This window comes from Borostomias antarcticus (assembly GCF_949987555.1).
Source record: "Borostomias antarcticus genome assembly, chromosome: 35".
Classification (NCBI taxonomy): domain Eukaryota; kingdom Metazoa; phylum Chordata; class Actinopteri; order Stomiiformes; family Stomiidae; genus Borostomias; species Borostomias antarcticus.
In genome coordinates, this window is record NC_140268.1 from 142,028 (window position 1) to 161,757 (window position 19,730).

The 19,730-nt window shown below is 45.4% G+C and overlaps 2 protein-coding genes across 2 annotated transcripts; one reads left to right on the forward strand and one right to left on the reverse strand.

Moving 5' to 3' along the window:
• Nucleotides 1–3,709: 3,709 nt before the first annotated feature.
• On the forward strand, nucleotides 3,710–12,392 carry slc25a17l (solute carrier family 25 member 17-like). Its single transcript, XM_084461086.1, has 9 exons — nucleotides 3,710–3,860; nucleotides 4,107–4,167; nucleotides 4,345–4,411; nucleotides 5,060–5,208; nucleotides 6,421–6,537; nucleotides 7,041–7,186; nucleotides 7,571–7,666; nucleotides 8,308–8,390; nucleotides 9,213–12,392. Exons 1-9 carry the CDS (start codon nucleotides 3,789–3,791, stop codon nucleotides 9,358–9,360), a joined length of 939 nt encoding a protein of 312 aa, XP_084317212.1. The 5' UTR covers nucleotides 3,710–3,788; the 3' UTR covers nucleotides 9,361–12,392.
• Nucleotides 12,393–12,538: 146 nt separating this feature from the next.
• dxo (decapping exoribonuclease) lies at nucleotides 12,539–18,697 on the reverse strand. Its single transcript, XM_084461085.1, has 7 exons — nucleotides 18,639–18,697; nucleotides 17,364–17,821; nucleotides 16,885–17,111; nucleotides 15,832–16,051; nucleotides 14,447–14,582; nucleotides 14,001–14,095; nucleotides 12,539–13,385 (listed from the first exon to the last, which is right to left on the reverse strand). Exons 2-7 carry the CDS (start codon nucleotides 17,813–17,815, stop codon nucleotides 13,232–13,234), a joined length of 1,284 nt encoding a protein of 427 aa, XP_084317211.1. The 5' UTR covers nucleotides 17,816–17,821; nucleotides 18,639–18,697; the 3' UTR covers nucleotides 12,539–13,231.
• Between the last annotated feature and the right edge of the window lie 1,033 nt (nucleotides 18,698–19,730).

The following is a 19,730-nucleotide window of genomic DNA, read 5'->3' on the forward strand; positions in this document are numbered from 1 at the left end:
TGAAGTGGTTCAGATATTGTAATGCCATGTCGTCATGGAAGAAAGAAACGGAAGAAAAAGAGAAATAGGGAGAGAGTGGGTGTGTCCGAAATGCCTGCTACCTGCTACTTGCTATATAGCAGGCGAGAAGTAGCATGCTATATAGTACCTACTACTCCACAAAAACGATATAGCAGGCGAGAGGTAGCAGGTACATTTTTGAAGTAGCATGCTATTCTCGCCTGCTATATAAGTAGCAGGCATCTCGGAGCCTATCTCATATCTTGAGTCAGCATGTTTCCGGGTGGTGGGGGGCGTGGTCCGTGACGTCACGCTGACCTCGGGAATAGCCTACAGCATATATAGCTATTGTAAATTCGTCGGGTAAAATATCTATTTCTTATTATGTTAATAATATGTTAAAAATAAATTAGTGTTGTTTTACTCCCCGGTTGTCAACGAACTCACCCCAGATACGACATATCCGCATTCGTGACAATGAGGTAAATTCTAGCCCAATTCGCATCTTCTATCATAATCTTATAATATCATAATAGGCTAATCCAGCATTCCTCTCAAACGTTATTCATCTGTCAGGTGATGTGTATTTCTGGTCTATAAGTCCTAAAAAAGTCAATACGCACTTTATGTGAACGGTCGGAAATGTAGCTCTACTCAAATCAGTATAGATTTTTAAAAATAGTTTATCTTAATTTAGGCTACATGAAGTTAGAAACGTAAGTTAGTTGTCACTTGCAAAACAAACTACAATAATCACTCGTAATCTAGCCAGTGTAGCCTATATTTATTGTAGTTCAGTTTCGTAAACTTTACATTGGCAACATTAAGACAAAACAGGCATTGAGAATGTAACATTTCAGAAGGAATACTCAGATGTTGTGATGGACCATTCCGTCAGAAGGGAAGGAGAGAATATTCTTTGACCTTTTACATTCCCTATTTGGTGTCAAGGCTGTGTCAAGAGGTTAAAGGTTAACAGAGGTTACTGTAGCCTAAACTGACTTTATATGGACAGCAATGAAAATGGTGAAGTTCTGCCCCAATAAACTACTTCAACCTCCTGAAGCACTCTGTCAAGCAGCGTGGCAGAATCAGTCTGCATCAAAAGTGACATTTGCCTAAAGCCCCTGATGTCTTTGAATCCTAGAAATGCCCCTGGGGGAGCAGAGGAGGCCAGCAAAGTGTCTGGTGAGCTGAGGAAGATCCTGGTCCTGGAGCCTAAGAATGCAGAGGTTATGGTCCTCCTTGCACTGGAGCTGCAGAACCAGAACGGACAGAGGGAGGCCATGGGGCTTGTCAAGCAGGCTCTGAGCCTGGCCCCGGACGTGCCCCAGGTCAACCGTTACTTGGATGAGTTCTTCAGAAAGGCGACCTCCATCGAAGACTCCCTGGAGGTGCTGTCGAAGGCAGTGGACCTCACCCCAACTTCCCCGTTCCTGAACTACCGGTTAGGCCTGTGCCACAGGCAGCTGCGTATCCAGATGATCGAGAAGAGGAGGGAGCAGGGTTGGAGGGCTGAGCGAGATACCCCCGTGAGCAAGCTGAGGGCTTTGACAGCGCTGTGCATCCATCACTTCTCCAGAGCCGTGGAACTGAAGCCCTCCTACGTCTTTGCTCGCGTGAAGCTGGCCGAAGCCTACGCCGACAACCTGCAACTGGAGGAGGCTTCTAAGATCTTCCTCTGTCTGGAAAAGGACCAGAACTTGAAAGAGTCCGAGTGGCAACACGTCCTGGGATCCTACGGCGTCTTCCTGCTCTACAAGAGGAGGAACCAGCCGGAAGCCGCCGCACAGCTGAAGGCGGCCTATCAGATCCCGGTACAGAGTGCTGAGAGGGAGAGGGCGGGGAAGAAACTGAGGCTTATAGCTGATTGGTGGAGCGAAAAGGAGCCCCAAGCAGCCAATGACATTCTGACCTTCCTGAGTGAACAGGATGAACACGTTAAGACGTTGAACATAATGCAAATGAGACTGAGGATGGGGGAGAGAGGGGAGGAGGAGGTAAAGATGTGGAACATAATGCAAATGAGTTTGAGGATGAGGAGGGAGAGAGAGAAGGAGGAGAAAAAGAAGAAGAACAAAGAGGAGAAGGCGAGAGCGTGGCTGGAGAAGCCAGGGATGCAAAGCCCAGAGACGCAGGAGAGATTGAGGCAGAAACGAGAGAGGGAGGAACGGAGGAGGCAAGGGAGGAAGAGGAAGATGATGAGGGAGCAGATGAGGGAGAAGACGAGGAGTAGACAGAGGCAGGAGAGGATGAGGCAGGAGGAGGGCATAGGGAGAAAGGAGAACAAGTGGAAATTGAAGACTATGAAAGATGACCTGATTGATGCATTTGCTAAAGGGCTGGACTTTATTGACGAGACGCTACTTTGCCCATCTGACGATGATTAAGATGATAGTGATTAAAAAGTAACAATGTGAAGTATGCAATTTAATGTCTAGTTATAAGGGGTCTCATATTTGAAAATTCCAACTGAATGCACCTTTTCATTGGGATCAATATAATTATATAATAACAACCCAATCTGACCATCCAAATCACTACTGTTAAATTTTGAACTGCTGATTGGTAGGCCTACATCTGCAATTACATACAGTAGGCAAAGATCAATCAATCAATCAAAGCTTTATTTGTAGAGCGCATTTCATACCCAGAGGCAACACAATGCGCTTTACAGAGAACAAGGGATGAACCTGAAGGAGGGCAGAGATGGGTTGTATTTCTATTACTTGTATTTAAAATATGTATTTCAATTACTTTTGAGTATTTTGTGATTTGTATTTTATGTATTTATGGAGCGGCTGTGGCTCAGGAGGTATTCTGATTAATTGATTAATTGATTAATTGATTAATTGGTAAAATGGTAAATGGACTGCACTTATATAGCGCTTTTCCACCTTAGCAGCACTCAAAACGCTTTACAATGGCCTCTCATTCACCCATTCACACACCAATGGCGGTAGCTGCCATGCAAGGTGCTAACCTGCTCATTGGGAGCAATTTGGGGTTAGGTGTCTTGCTCAAGGACACTTCGACATGTGGACAGTCGGAACTGGGATTCAAACCGCTGACCCTTCGATCACTGAACAACCCGCTCTACCAACTGAGCTACAGCCGTCCCAATTAATGAGTAGTTACTGATGGGTACTGTTACGTCCGCAAGCCTTCCTCCCTGTGTTCCGTGTTTTGTGTTCCTTCTGTGTTCTCCCTGTCACTCTACTCTCAGGTTCCATCCCGCCGTCTGCTGTTAATAAAACAATGTTTGGCCTTGGAACAGGACACGCGTTTTTGGTAGAATGATGAAAGATGACGCATCAAGTTAAAATGTGTCTATTTGTCATATAGCTACAGGATATGGGCAACACGTACAATGAAATGCGGTGCTTTAATTGTGCAAAGCTTTACGGTCTATTTCGTAGATGTAGACTGAGATTTGGAAAAGTGTAATAGGCTACAGTCTATAAAATGTACATGGATGAAATACTAGAGGATAGGAGGCCTGGTCATCCTCGCCAGTAGGGGGCAGTACTGCTCCGTGTGCGCGGCGGGGTCTGCAGGAAACAGATTTCCGCGTCTCCTCTCCGCACAATCTCGTAAGCGGTGTTTTTATTGTTTATTGCAGTCAGAGGCCACTTACTTTAGCAATATGGAGTAAAGGGGAAGTGGGAAGAAGAGCTCAACGCGACAGTCTCACGGTAAGAAGGACAAGACCGGCCGCTTCTCTGACCGGGATCCTGGAGGTCTGACCCGGTGTTTCACGGTAGTAATTCGGTTGACGGTCCACGGAGATGTCCGAGAGCGGCCCGGGCATCGGCCTCCTGTCCTATGAGACGCTGGTGCATGCGGTGGCAGGGGCAGTGGTAAGGAACATAGTGAATAGTGTTTACGACCTCATTTCTATACATTTACATTACATTACATTACAGTCATTTAGCAGACACGTTTATCCAAAGCGACTAACAATAATTGCATTTCCATTACACCATGCACAGGGTAACATCATGCACAGAAATGTCACCAAACCGGGTATCCAACCTGTCTTATGAGCAGATCTGTATCTGGCTGTTAAAGCACCTTTTCTCAAACTGCAACGCATTTATTTCTAGGGCAGCATGACGGCGATGAGCGTCTTCTTCCCTTTGGATACAGCCAGGATCAGACTGCAGGGTGAGTTGCTGATAGCAAGTTGAACTCTGAACAACGAACCAGGGTCTGCGCTCAAAGGTCACTCCTAGGCTATATCTGTTTTGAAGGACAGCATATGGGCAAAATGGTTTGTAAGTATTAATTGCCGAGGCTATACGCAGTGAGTCATGGCCCCCTTTCTCCCCTACCGTGTTTCAGTGGATGAGAGTCGGAAGTCCCAATCCACCCCCATCATCCTGGCTGAGATAGCGCAGGAGGAAGGCATGTAAGTCGCCTATATGGAAGCACTACACACACACGCTAGCACCTAACACTAAGTATGTGCAAAATGGCATCTCAGCTTTACTCAATATTGCCTTAATTCTCTTAATCCAATCCCCATGGTTTGATTCCAACAATCGACAGGAGGAAAGCTCCTTTTTATGACCTCATGCTTAGCTTCCCAGCAAACATGCAACGTCAGGGAGACGTTCAGATCATGTCTCAATAACGTCCGTCGGTCCAGAACCCTGTTTGTACGTCTATTGACCCCTCAATATGCAAACGTCTGGCTTGGACCCCTCTAAGATGTCTGTGGACGTGCAAAACGGGTTCAATATCTGAACGTAAAAAAAACCACATTCATTCTGGCTCCTAATTGGATGTCTTTGGACGTCCGAAAAAGACAAAAAAGACATCTAAAAGACGTCTTTTAGACGTGTCTTTGCTCAGTGGGTTTGACTGTGTGGCTGTGATCTAACTAAAACCTCCAGTTCAATGCAAAGTTCCAGGATGTATACGTTCCGTGACGTTCAGCCTACTCAAGTTTGTTTCCGTAGTTTCTGAAAGACTTAGAGTTTCATCTGACCTGTCAGTCACACATCCAGTAATGGCTGCTTCCCCCCCCCCCCCCCCCCACGCTCGTCCTCGCCAGGCTGGCTCTGTACAGGGGCTGGCTTCCTGTCATCTCTAGTCTGTGCTGCTCCAACTTTGTATACTTCTACACCTTCAACACGCTGAAGAAACTGATGGTGTCTGGCAAGTCCAGACCGGGCAAAGACCTGCTCATGGGCTTCATATCAGGTGAGAAGACCTGGTGATCTGTGAGTTATTGTTTTATTGTTTATTAGGATCCCCGTTAGCTGCCGCCATGACATCAATTAATCTTTCTGGGTTCCGACACAGAAATCACATGTTTAACACACAATGACATATAGTATGTAGTATGGATCTTTGAATGTAAATAACCAGCATACTGCAGTATTGTCCAGAAGCGCTCATTCTAACTGGTCCAGGCTGGGCTTGGGTCTGTAGCCATGTTTCCATCCACTTGTCAATCGAATTATGTGAGGATCGCAAAAAATATGAATGTGAATAAAGCCGGTGAACGTGCGTTTCCATCTAGAGCTTTAAATTGGATAAAGCATTTATCACAAAAGACTTTTATCGAACAAGAGAAAATCTGATGAGATCGACAGTACAAACATTTTGTTGATTTTCATGATTTTTTATCGAATTTTACCGTTTCCATGAGGCATTTTTAATTCGATATAACTTAATTTGCATAAAACGTGTGGATGGAAACATGGCTCCACCTTCACTTGACCTCTGAACTCTTATCTCCATTCATTTGAAACAATAAGCAACATCCTGTTAGTGTAGGGGTTTATATATTATAGGTTTTATTGTTTTACTGTATTGATGTAAATAGTATATATTGTATTGAATGTGCCTTTTTAATGCCCTTTTTGTGTTGTTTTTTTTATCATGCTTATGTGATTTTATGTTCTGCTACAGTGAATCTATCCATCCATCCATCCACTAGGGCTGCTCGATTATGGCAAAAATCATAATCACGATTATTTTGATTGATATTGAGATCACGATTATTTAACACGATTATTCATTGAATTTTTTTAAAAATCAGAAATGTAAAAATTGTCTTAAATCAAATTATACATTGACTTTGATAACAATTAATTTATTAAATGTTGACACTGGCTTTTCTTTTTAACAATGTTCTTTGGATTAGATACATTTCTCCCATGGGAGACACATAGTGAACCTTGACCTTGATAAATAAATAAATAAATAAAAGGTGCGCTTGATTTGTGCAAAATCCTTTTTATATGGAGATTATTTTGTTTTAATGATCGTTGACAGCCCAAATCTTAATCTAGATAAAAATCTGATTAATCGAGCAGCCCTAACATCCACCCATCCCTCCATCTTAAGGGGGAACGATGGAGAGACTGGAGGAGAAGAGACGTTGTCTAATTGTGTGTTCCCTCCCAGGGGCGGTGAACGTGGTCCTGACCACGCCCATGTGGGTGGTCAACACTCGGCTCAAACTGCAGGGGGCCAAGTTCAGGAACGAAGACCTCCACCAGACCCACTACAGGGGCATATTTGGTGTGTGTGTGTGTGTGTGTGTGTGTGTGTGTGTGTGTGTGTGATCCTCACTGAAACACCTTCTGTCACCTCCGTGCCCTTCTTCTGTCACCACCGTGCTCTTCTTCTGTCCCTTCTGTCACCACCGTGCTCTTCTTCTGTCCCTTCTGTCACCTCCGTGCCCTTCTGTCCCTTCTGTCACCACCGTGCTCTTCTTCTGTCCCTTCTGTCACCTCCGTGCCCTTCTGTCCCTTCTGTCACCACCGTGCTCTTCTTCTGTCCCTTCTGTCACCTCCGTGCCCTTCTGTCCCTTCTGTCACCACCGTGCTCTTCTTCTGTCCCTTCTGTCACCACCGTGCCCTTCTGTCCCTTCTGTCACCACCGTGCTCTTCTTCTGTCCCTTCTGTCACCTCCGTGCCCTTCTGTCCCTTCTGTCACCACCGTGCTCTTCTTCTGTCCCTTCTGTCACCACCGTGCCCTTCTGTCCCTTCTGTCACCTCCGTGCTCTTCTTCTGTCCCGGCAGATGCCTTTTCCCAGATCCTAGCCGACGAGGGGCTGGGGACTCTTTGGAACGGCACCCTGCCTTCCCTGATCCTGGTGTTCAACCCTGCCGTCCAGTTCATGTTCTATGAGGCCATGAAGAGGAGGGCGGGCCAAGGGGGCAGGAAGGTAAGCGGAAGGGAGAAAGAGGGCTGTGTTCCAATTCTAAGAGACTGCATCCTCTCCTGAACTCTTTCCTTCACGGCCACCGTTTTGGTGATATGGACTGGATCAATTCAGTCTGTCCTTTCACACACACACACACACACACACACTCACTCACTCACTCACTCACTCACTCACTCACTCACTCACTCACTCACTCACTCACTCACTCACTCACTCACTCACTACTCACTCACTCACTCACTCACTCACTCACTCACTCACTCACTCACTCACTCACTCACTCACTCACTCACTCACTCACTCACACACACACACCAAATGTCAGTCAAGGTGCTAGTCAGGCTGAAGGATAAAGCTTTTCTTTTTCTTCCCCTCTGCTCACAGATTTCGTCCGCTGAGATCTTCCTCATTGGAGCCGTTGCCAAGGCCATCGCTACCACGGCGACATATCCCCTGCAGACTGTCCAGGCCATTCTGAGGGTAGACACACACACACACACACACACACACACACACACACACACACACACGCGCTCACAGTGACGCACACACACCAGAATTTCCAAAGAAAATTCCTCCAGAGTAAACATGCATACAGGGCATGTGGTTTAATTAAGCAATAAACCACGAGAGGCCGTGTGTTATAGTGATATTATAACAGCTAGGGGGCGTTGTTAGGCACGACGCGAAGCGGAGTAAAACCCCCCTAGCTGTTATAAAATCACTATAACACACGGCCTCTCGTGGTTTATTGCTTTTATACAACGGTTACTACATCTATTAGTGTAAAATAAACACACAGCAATGTAAAATATTAAGATTTATTCAAAACGAAGCATCATTCCCTCAATTCCGCCGAGCAAAATAGTTCCCCTAACAAAAGGGTTGCCAAGCAACAACAACAACTACAATGCATTGGATCAAATGGGAGGCGCGTTAATACTGAAAATGTAATGATATGCGGTCCCAGGTGTGTGTTACAAAGTATTTTAACACCGCTTACAGCCAATCAGAATCAAGAACCAGAACTAACCGTTGTTTAATGTTTAATATGACGCTCGTTGATTCATCTGCTTCAGTCTGGAACATGGTAAGGACTATCCTCTTCCTCTGCCCACTAGTTTGGCCAGTACAAAGCTGAAGGGAAGGGCGGTGTGCTGGGAAGCCTCCGGAATGTAGTCTCCCTCCTGATGGACAGAATCAAGTGAGTACTGTGCTGGATGGACCCGCAGCCTACATTCCAACATGGCAGCAATCTGATGGGTGTGTTAAAGGACAATGCTAGTTTTTGACAACCTGGACCTTATTTACGACATATTATAAGACGTTTGACTCACCGAGATCACTTTGGTGTAGTTCGGAGGCATGTAGAAGAAATTTAAAATCCAGCGCGAGCCAGTATATCCATGTAATGGCGGTGGTCTGGGCACCGAGAATGCAGTTTCTAAAAATCTATTTTCTGCCGCGAAACGGTTGTTTTCGAAACGAAATAGCTTCCTCACTTGCTCCAGCACGCATGCGCACAGTGTGCTGGAGCAACGATTGCGCGCTGTGCGCATGCGTGCTGGAGCAAGTGAGGAAGCTATTTCGTTTCTAAAGACGTTTCTAAAGATCATATTACAGAGGCATGTGAAAAACCACAACAAGCCCTCGCTCTATGTAAGCACAACTAGCGATTCATAAAGACAGATTGATGAAAACAACCGTTTCGCGGCAGAAAATAGATTTTTAGAAGCTGCATTCTCGGTGCCCCGACCACCGCCATTACATGGATATACTGGCTCGCGCTGGATTTTAAATTTCTTCTACAGGCCTCCGAACTACACCAAAGTGATCTCGGTGAGTCAAACGTCTTATAATTTGTTGTAAATAAGGTCCAGGTTGTCAAAAGCGAGCATTGTCCTTTAAAACAATAATTGAGATGAGAACAGACCTGATGTCTGCGCTTTAGCTCAGCGGGCAGAATGGCCGTGTTGTGGCCCAGAAAGGGTCGCGTGCCGATCATATCTGTCCTGTCCCCCGGCAGGCGTCACGGGGTGCTCGGCCTGTACAAAGGCCTGGAGGCCAAGCTGCTTCAGACGGTGCTGACGGCCGCCCTCATGTTCGTGGTGTACGAGAAGATCACCGCGGCAACCTTCAGAGTCATGGGCCTCAACAAGAAACTGAAGCGTTGAGACCTCAACCTGCGCCGGACCCCCTGCTGACCCAACCCTGGTGCTGGAGAGCTGCAGGGTGTGTGAATGCGGGTTTTTGTTTCAGTCCATTAACCGATAAAACCCGGTTGGTTTACTATTGGTTTACTGCTTAGATTGGCACTGTGTGTATTACTGTGTGAAGGACAGTGGTTATTTTGAATGAGGTGTTTTGATCCAGGGTTGAGAGAATTAAGATCAACTTCCAATTCCCTCTATTAGTGTTGGGGCGAGTCTCAAAAGTCTTATCCAACTCCCTCTATTAGTGTTGGGGCGAGTCTCAAGTCTTTCTTATCCAACTCCCTCTATTAGTGTTGGGGCGTGTCTCAAAAGTCTTTCTTATCCAACTTCCTCTATTAGTGTTGGGGCGTGTCTCAAAAGTCTTTCTTATCCAACTCCCTCTATTAGTGTTGGGGCGAGTCTCAAAAGTCTTTCTTATCCAACTCCCTCTATTAGTTTTGGGGCGAGTCTCAAAAGTCTTATCCAACTCCCTCTATCAGTTAGGGGGCGAGTCTCAAAAGGCTTTCTGTTAGTTTCCACAGGTACTGTCCTTGGAATACATCAGAAGTGCTTTTTAAAAAAGGCAAGGAGAAAAGGCGTGAGGAATGAAGATATGAAGTGTACGCCAGTAGCCTTGATATGCCTGTGAATTCTATTACGTTTTAATCTATTGTTTTGTGTTTACACATTCTCCACACCTCATTCTACTGCGATGGAGGGTTAATAAGAACTCGTCTAGGTGCCAGTTTGTTTATTATAATGGTATCAGATTCTGCAGATTAAATGTTAGCCTGATGAAGCAGTTGTGTTGCTGAAGGCAAAATAATTCTGACACCTACCTAGTGGGTGAGCTCTCAAGAACCTTAGAAGTGGGTTGGGAATGACGTACAAAGTCAACTTCTTATTTGCAGACTACTTGCATCTTCAGCACTGAACGTTTTCACCCACCACAGAACAGACCCCACCCTCTCATCCCTTTCCAGAGAAATGGAAACATATTTAGAAGTTGGTGCTGACTTTTCAACCCACCTTGACTAAGTTTAGCTATGCGTACTATTGACCCAGGAGAAAAAAAGAATGGCTTCAAGATATAGATAATAGTGTATTATATTATATTTTGAAGCCACTGAAGCATTCCTCTCGCATGTCTTACCATTTTGACTTTGAATAACAAGGTGCAACTAATGATTATGCAGCTGACCAGTTTTTAACCTCTATGAATACTTGCAAAACATTCACCTTATACATACTGTACAGTACCGAGAGTGTATGTTATATTATATAAGAGACTGTTTCACAAAACTAAAGCCAGTAATATTTTCACTTTACCTCATCAGTGATTGACAGAATAATGGATGATTTGTGTCCCAAGAGTTCATATTTCACAATATTATTTCAGGAAAAAGAGTTGAAAACAAAACATGTAATGAATAATTTGCATTAAGATGCACAAGGAAACATACAAAGTATTTATTCCCATAATTCCAATAGAAAATGAATGTCCCACCCAGAAAGTGCGTGTGTACTTAATTATTTAGAATGACAAACTAATAAATGTGATGTGATTATGGGATGTTAAGCACTGCAACATATTTCTCTGTAGTTCAAACTAAGGAAGTGCAGTTTTCAGTGTGAAGTACCTCAGCTTGAAGATGGTCAGTGAGACAGCTTGAAGATGAATGGTCAGTGAGACAGCTTGAAGATGAATGGTCAGTGAGACAGCTTGAAGATGACAGTGAGACAGCTTGAAGAATGGTCAGTGAGACAGCTTGAAGATGACGGTGAGACAGCTTGAAGATGAATGGTCAGTGAGACAGCTTGAAGATGACAGATGACAGTGAGACAGCTTGAAGATGACAGATGACAGTGAGACAGCTTGAAGATGACAGATGGTCAGTGAGACAGCTTGAAGATGACAGATGACAGTGAGACAGCTTGAAGATGACAGATGGTCAGTGAGACAGCTTGAAGATGACAGATGACAGTGAGACAGCTTGAAGATGACAGATGACAGTGAGACAGCTTGAAGATGACAGATGACAGTGAGACAGCTTGAAGATGACAGATGACAGTGAGACAGCTTGAAGATGACAGATGGTCAGTGAGACAGCTTGAAGATGACAGATGACAGTGAGACAGCTTGAAGATGACAGATGGTCAGTGAGACAGCTTGAAGATGACAGATGACAGTGAGACAGCTTGAAGATGACAGATGGTCAGTGAGACAGCTTGAAGATGACAGATGACAGTGAGACAGCTTGAAGATGACAGATGTCAGTGAGACAGATTGAAGATGACAGATGACACAAGACTGATAAATGAACTCATTAAGAGAGCTCTTATCATCTGATGGTCTTTCTTTGTAATAGTTGATCATTTGCTGCCTTGAGTTCTGAAGACTGCTATTGGATGTGAGATGTGATATTCAGAATATGAACAGTGTCCTTTATTGTAACACATTTGTCTTGTATTTGTGTAAATCCTCTAATTGATTTGTCATGCTGTTCCTGGTCACTGATTATCTCAAAGACAGTAGATAATGTAGTTCTAACATCTACAGGTTCTGCTCACCAACGTTGGCTATGGTTCCCACGGTCACCACGGTCATGGGAATCCTGGAAGTCATGGAATTTGAAATATCATTTTCCAGGCTTGGAAATGTTTTGAAAAATGATATTGTCGCAAATGTTCTGGAAAAGTCATGGGAATCTGAAATTGACCCAAAATGATCATGGTTCTAGCAATTACTGTTTGTAAGCTCATCACATTGGATAATGTGATATACATGATATTTGTCATTCTTCAAGTTGCAATCCACATTTAAACGCTCTACATTCCACAAACATCTCAGGTTTACATTATTATAGTAGTTGTAAGGCTACTTTACCCATTAAAATGCAAAAATATAGTCATGGAATTTAAGAAGATATGGACAAATTATGTAAAAATGTAATTTTATTGGTAAAAATGAGTGGGAACCATGGATAGAAAAGCAGTGCTGTAGAGATGACATGTACAAAAATGCCAAACAGAAGTTCATTTACATTCACCGCAAAAACTAAATGTCTATTCCATACGCAAAACACTTCCTCCATTCAGGTTCAGAGGTCACACTTCCTCCATTCAGGTTCAAAGGTCACATCCTAATGCTTTTGCTGAAAAACTGATCTCTTCCCCATCAGTACCTTCCAACCTCAGCATGATGCAACATTCAGATCAATATGGCATGATTATTACATGCTTATTACATGATTATTACATGCTATGCACGGGAGAGTTTACTGGTTAAAACTGCTGATGCAATAGTTCCGACTTATTCCCTTCTTAATGATTTACATGTTTTGAATGTGTTATTTTTGATAAATGTAATGAATGTGTTACTCCCGTCTCTTCCTGGAGTGAACATGGTAACTTATTGGTATAAACTGGGAGTAATAAAGGACTTCTATGAGAAATAATGTTTGTCATGTTGTTGCTCTTTGCAATATAAAACCAATATAAAACATGGAACAATCCTTGTTCCAAAGACATACTTGAATAGTGTCTCAAGCCATATGGGCTGGGCTTTTTGAAGCATGTACACTCTAATACACTCTAATAAAATATATCAATCAATCAATATACTTCTCCGTAAAGGAGAGGCATTTTTCATGTAAAAAAAAAAAAACGATTTGTTCTGTATGAAGATCCATGTGGTAAGTTCAAAATTGATCTGAACATGAAACACAGCCAGAAAGAAACAAGTTTGGTACGATCAAATGCTCGTTCCTTTCTGTATCAAGCTTACATCGGAGGGGAGGGGGGGGCAAAGTGTATTTGGGTCTGATGACCCCAGTTGGCTGAGATGGGTGAATCAGAACTGAGGTGGGGGGCAGGGCTGTGCGTTTTGACCGCTCTGGCTGGTCAGTGCCCTCACGTACCAGTCGGGCAGAAAGGAGTAGTGGGAGTCTCTATGGACGGAGAACGTCACATCTCCGTGTGGATCCCATGAGAACAGGTACACCACCCTGCAAGAAACACAGCCTACATCTGAGAACGTGTGACGGGAACCTTTCAAACTAGTATTCCATAGCAAGGGTTGGAGTTAAAGGAGAATGCTTGTTTTTGACAACCTGGACCTTATTTACGGCATATTATAAGACGTTTGACTCACCGAGATCACTTTGGTGTAATTCGGAGGCATGTAGAAGAAATTTTAAATCCAGCACGAGCCAAGTATATCACACAAGCGCTGTGCGCATGCGTGCTGGAGCAAGTGAGGAAGCTATTTCGTTTCTAAAGACGTTTCTAAAGATCATATTACAGAGGCATGTGAAAAACCACAACAAGCCCTCGCTCTATGTAAGCACAACTAGCGATTCATAAAGACAGATTGATGAAAACAACCGTTTCGCGGCAGAAATTTTTTTAGAAGCTGCATTCTCAGTGCCCCGTCCGCCGCCATTACATGGATATACTGGCTCGCGCTGGATTTTACATTTCTTCTACAGGCCTCCGAATTACGTTATCTCGGTGAGTGCAACGTCTTATAATATGCCGTAAATAAGGTTCAGGTTGGCAAAAACAAGCATTCTCCTTTAAATTCGAGCCACTGAAAAAGAGGCATTGGTCCTGAGGTTCACCTGGGGTCGTCTTCGCTGGCCACACCCTTCACGAACGTCAGGAAGGCGCAGCAGAAGTTCATACACACCGTCGGCTTCCAGCAGTTGTATTCATTCTATGTGGGAGAGAATGCACATATGAATGAATGAATGAATGAATTTTTATTTAAGTGTCATGCCTACTGTCGGCCCATCCCATATGGGATTATAAGACACCTTTACGACTTACTTTTTTTTCTGTACATAAGTCATCTATTTACATGCAAAATATGTTTCCAGTGTCGCTGGTAATACGAGTGAAACAACTGCTTCAGAGACACATACCGAGCAGTTCAATCAATCAATCAATCAATCACAGAGCAGATGACACATTTCACCGCTCGTGGTCCCATATTACTGTACCTACTGTATTATGTGACAAATAAACCGCCTTCAACCTCGAAAGCAATAAAATCCCTGACCCTCACCTTGAGAAGCTGAGATATCTTAGAGGTGTGGTACGTCTCTACGGACACGACCACGCCTTCGTGATCGCGGAAGCCGGTGACGATCCGAGGGACCCCAGGGAGGAAGGACTGGGCCCACCACTTCAGCAGCTTGAACCTAAGGGACATTCAGGTAGAGCAAAGACACGTCGATGTGAGTGGTTGAACCTAAGGGACATTCACGCAGAGCAAAGACACGTCGATGTGAGTGGTTGAACCTAAGGGACATTCAGGTAGAGCAAAGACACATCGATGTGAGTGGTTGAACCTGAGGGACATTCACGTAGAGCAAAGACACATCGATGGGAGTGGTTGTCAAGAGCTGTCCTTCTTTGGTGCTAGTTTGTACCCTCGTCACCCAAAATAGACTGGACAAGTCTTTCACTGTCCTCTCTCCTGACGGGTTGAATCTCAAAAGTCTTTCACTGTCCTCTCTCCTGACGGGTTGAATCTCAAAAGTCTTTCACTGTCCTCTCTCCCGACTGGGGTCGAATCTCAAAAGTCTTTCACTGTCCCCTCTCCCGACTGGGGTTGAATCTCAAAAGTCTTTCACTGTCCTCTCTCCCGACTGGGGTTGAATCTCAAAAGTCTTTCACTGTCCTCTCTCCCGACTGGGGTTGAATCTCAAAAGTCTTTCACTGTCCTCTCTCCAGACTGGGGTTGAATCTCAAAAGTCTTTCACTGTCCTCTCTCCAGACTGGGGTGTAATCTCAAAAGTCTTTCACTGTCCTCTCTCCAGACTGGGGTTGAATCTCAAAAGTCTTTCACTGTCCTCTCTCCAGACTGGGGTTGAATCTCAAAAGTCTTTCACTGTCCTCTCTCCAGACTGGGGTTGAATCTCAAAAGTGAAGACGATGAGAGGAATCGAGGAAAGATTAAATCAATCAATCAAAGCTTTATTTGTATAGCGCATTTCATACCCAGAGGCAACACGATGCGCTTTACAGAGAACAAGGGAGGAGGGCATACGACCCACTCTCTACATATTCCAGAGGGAAGCAAAAAAACAGTAATCACCCGGGGGCCGGATAAGTGAGCTGTAAAAATTCTTCCCCTCCCCTCTCAACAAGGAGATCGAGCAAGCTCCTGGAGTATGTTTGTCTACCGGCTAAGAACATTTATAAAGCAATACATTACATTAAATTAAATTTCAGAGTGAGAGAGGCTAAAAGCATCATAGGAGAGAGGACATCCTACGGACATGCTACGACATCCACAGCAGACATGGGGGTATCTATCGGACTCCGGGAGGTCTGCTGGCTCGAGGAAAGATTCTTGGCCAGATATTGGCCGAACATCCAAGCTAATGCCCCCCAAAAACATTTTTCACTGCCAATGCAAGAGAAGACAATGTCCTCCCAAGGTACCTGTGTAGATTACTGCGTTGTTTAGGCGTGCAGATCTCCGCTGAGGTCTTCAGCTCGATGTAGCAGGCTGGAGGGGGCGGGGCCTTGGGGTCTTTCTCCCTGCAATCCACCTCGCCGGAGAAGAGCAGTCTGTGCTCATCTAGTCGGGTCTGGACCACAGTGCAGTAGGCTTCGTTGGTGTTCACCACGCCACGAGGGTCTGGCTGACTCCTCACATCGTCTGAAAGCACAGGAATCAACCGGGTTTAGCCGAGCATTATTGTGAGGGGTGTTCAGAGACGACTACGACAATTGATATTTCTTCTGGAGGATAAAGCTTGCAAATTATGTGATTTGGGCATCGACTCCCAAAATAACATTTCCACATTCGTAATATAATAATAATAATAATAATAATAATAATAAAAAACTTTCTTTGTATAGCACCTTTGCCTCACAAAGTGCTTCACTTAAAAATAGACATAAAATAAACAAAAATCAGGAACATAAGATGGAAGATAAAACAAGATAAGAAATCAAGTAAATTACAGTGTAAAAATGACACGCCTGTTGAGTATCTTAAGAAGATACAGAGCTACCGTCGCAAGGTGTAATCAAAGTCGCCCACCTCGCCCGTGAGGCTGTGTTGTTTTTATGGCTCTGCGTGCTACTAACCCTTTTCTGCCTCCCCTCTCCCTAGTGCCTCTCTCTCTCGCTCCTACCTTCTAACCAGGTCCAGTGGATGCCCCACTGTCACCCGCAGACCACCCTGAGTCCGATAGACACCCCTGTGTCCCCTGTGTCCAGTACAGCCACTAACCCTGCCCTCCTCCCTAGTGTCTCTCCCTCTTATACTCTAAACAGGTCCTGTGGACTCCCCGTCTCCTGACCTGTCGTGACTAGCTCCTCCCCACTCGTCAGCTGTCCCTACCCCTTTTTTTTAGGGGGTGTCTCGACCTCCTGGAGAGGTCATCCTGTCTATGTGAAAGGTTGAGGGAGGTGGTGAATTACAAAGGAGGTGGTGAAACGTGAAACTACAACTTCTATGACAGAACCCGAAGAGACTTGTCATACCTGTACATGTGTACTGCTCAAACTTGTACCCCCAGTACATCATCTCCTCGTGCCTCTCCGTGCGGTTCTCCCGTTCGGCGCGCGCCGCCTCGGTCTCCACCTCGCTGATGTACAGCGTGCCCCCGAACCTGGTGACAGCTAGCAGCCAGCCCTCCCGCGTCTCATAGGGACTGGTCAGCAGCTTAGTCAGGTGACCCCGCCAGGTCACAAAGTCCACCCCCAATGCACTGGGAAAAGGAGGAGAGGTCAATCGAAGAACGGAAGTCCACACCGCACTATAATGCAAACCTAGCACTTTGTTACTAATTGTTAGTAGCTATAGGCAATTTGTGTATCCTGTATTGAACAAAACAGAAATATTTTAACCTGTACTAGTCAGATACATGCCAGGGAAGCCAGGAATAGGGCTAAACATGAAATTCAGTGTACGTATTCTTTAATAACACCTACTACCCATTGCTTTGACTGCTAAGGCTTACCATGGGGATGATGTCGCCGTTTCCTGTGACTGAATCTTGGATCTGTTTGCTAGAATCCATCGGAGGATGTGGTCCAGTTTCTCCTTGACGCCGTCGTCTCTCTTCACGAAGCGGTCTTTGTAGCCGTCCCTCAGGTTGAAGTTGGGAGTCTTCTCAGGCTCCACGTAGTATCTCAGCTGCCTCGCATCGTTGAAGAAGACACGCTCCGAGTCCAGGGAGAAGTGCCCTATCTCCACTGGCTGTTTATATAAAGGGAAGTCTCTTTCGTAGAGCTGTCGTCTGGTGCTGAGGGTCTGGGGCCCTTTCGGGGGGCCCGGTCCGGGGGAAGGGCCGGCTTCGTTGTGGTGGTGTTGGCTTCTGAAGCGCTTATGTTGAAAGTGATCTCCACCATCATCCCTATCTCGTTGGTGGTTGAAGTTTGGATTTTGGGGTCTATGATGACGTTGGTCCATGGCTACCTTGGGATGGGAAACATGTCTTATAGATTTATACACAACATGGATAGATTTATACACAACATGGATAGATTGATACACAACATGGATAGATTTATACACAACATGGATAGATTTAAACACAACATGGATAGATTTATACACAACATGGATAGATTTATACACAACATGGATAGATTTATACACAACATGGATAGATTTATACACAACATGGATAGATTGATACACAACATGGATAGATTGATACACAACATGGATAGATTTATACACAACATGGATAGATTGATACACAACATGGATAGATTGATACACAACATGGATAGATTTATACACAACATGGATAGATTGATACACAACATGGATAGATTGATACACAACATGGATAGATTGATACACAACATGGATAGATTTATACACAACATGGATAGATTTATACACAACATGGATAGATTTATACACAACATGGATAGGCCTCAAAGCTGCTCCAGGCAGTGAGTGGCTTCTAGTTAGCGAACTTCGTTGCTAGTCCAGCAAATTGAAATAAATAGCTTGCTGTGTTAAACAGTGCAGAAAACCAAATATCTGAGTGATATATTCTCCCAGGATCGATGGTCCAGCCTGCCTGGTCCCGTGAGATAAACACGGCGAGCTGGCTGCTGGAGTAACGTGACGTTGTGCGTGTAGCACCAGCTAGCTCACAAGAGATACCCCTGGGTATTATAATGCTGTATATAACATTTTCTATGCAAGTGTGCACACTTCGCACCTATAAGTGTGCCCAGTTCGCACCTATAAGTGTGCACAGTTCGCACTTACTCACCTGTAGAAGAAGAAGATTGCACAGCCGACTCAGACTGGTTGTGTTTGCTAGCCGCCTGCTGTAATGTCCGTGTATGCACTTCCCCTCCTGACCACCAGGGGGGGCACTGAGCACTTCCCCTCCTGACCACCAGGGGGGGCACTGAGCACTTCCCCTCCTGACCACCAGGCGCACCACTGAGCACTTCCCCTCCTGACCACCAGGGGGGGCACTGAGCACTTCCCCTCCTGACCACCAGGCTGCACTTCCCCTCCTGACCACCAGGGGCACCACTGAGCACTTCCCCTCCTGACCACCAGGCTGCACTTCCCCTCCTGACCACCAGGGGGGGCACTGAGCACTTCCCCTCCTGACCACCAGGCTGCACTTCCCCTCCTGACCACCAGGCGCGCCACTGAGCACAGCAGCGGACGGCTCTGCACTTCTTCTTCTTCTTCCTTGGGTTTTATGGCGGATCGCAAACAGCTTAAAGGTGCATACCGCCACCTACTGGACAAGAGTGTGCATCATCATGTCATCATCCTAGTGCTCACAGACTACAGTCTGCCCCACAACCGTGTTTACTACAGTCTGCCCCACACCCGTGTTTACTACAGTCTGCCCCACAACCGTGTTTACTACAGTCTGCCCCACAACCGTGTGTCACCCAAGAAAGTAAATAGAGCCTTCCTGCAGATTCCTACCCCCTCCCCCTCCGTGCCCAGTAAACCCCTCAAAGTCCATTCCCGTCCTGCTTCTCTGACCTTATCCCGGAGTCTCTCTCTCTCTACTTCATAGTTGGGACAGTGCAACAGAACATGTTCAGTGTTTTCTGCAGCTCCACAGTGCCCACATGTACCACTCCCCCTTTTCCCCAGTACAAACAAGGTGCCGTTCAGTCCCGTGTGATCAAACCTGAGTCTAGCCATGACGATTTCCTCCCTCCTGTTCTGGGCTCTGCACTTCCCCTCCTGACCACCAGGGCCCCACTGAGCACTTCCCCTCCTGACCACCAGGCTGCACTTCCCCTCCTGACCACCAGGCGCCCCCACCGAGCAGCTGCTCGCATCCACGCGAGGAGGAGAACAGCAGAAGAAGAAGGAACTGGGAGAA

Coding starts and splice junctions, on each gene's coding strand:
- slc25a17l (XM_084461086.1), top strand. CDS start 3,789: ATGTCCGAGAGCGGCCCGGGCATCGGCCTCCTGTCCTATGAGACGCTG. Junction 4,412..5,059: donor ATAGCGCAGGAGGAAGGCAT/GTAAGTCGCCTA, acceptor CGTCCTCGCCAG/GCTGGCTCTGTACAGGGGCT. Junction 8,391..9,212: donor CTCCTGATGGACAGAATCAA/GTGAGTACTGTG, acceptor GTCCCCCGGCAG/GCGTCACGGGGTGCTCGGCC.
- dxo (XM_084461085.1), bottom strand. CDS start 17,815: ATGGACCAACGTCATCATAGACCCCAAAATCCAAACTTCAACCACCAA. Junction 16,052..16,884: donor TGAGCAGTACACATGTACAG/GTATGACAAGTC, acceptor CTGTGCTTTCAG/ACGATGTGAGGAGTCAGCCA. Junction 14,583..15,831: donor CAACGCAGTAATCTACACAG/GTACCTTGGGAG, acceptor AATGTCCCTTAG/GTTCAAGCTGCTGAAGTGGT.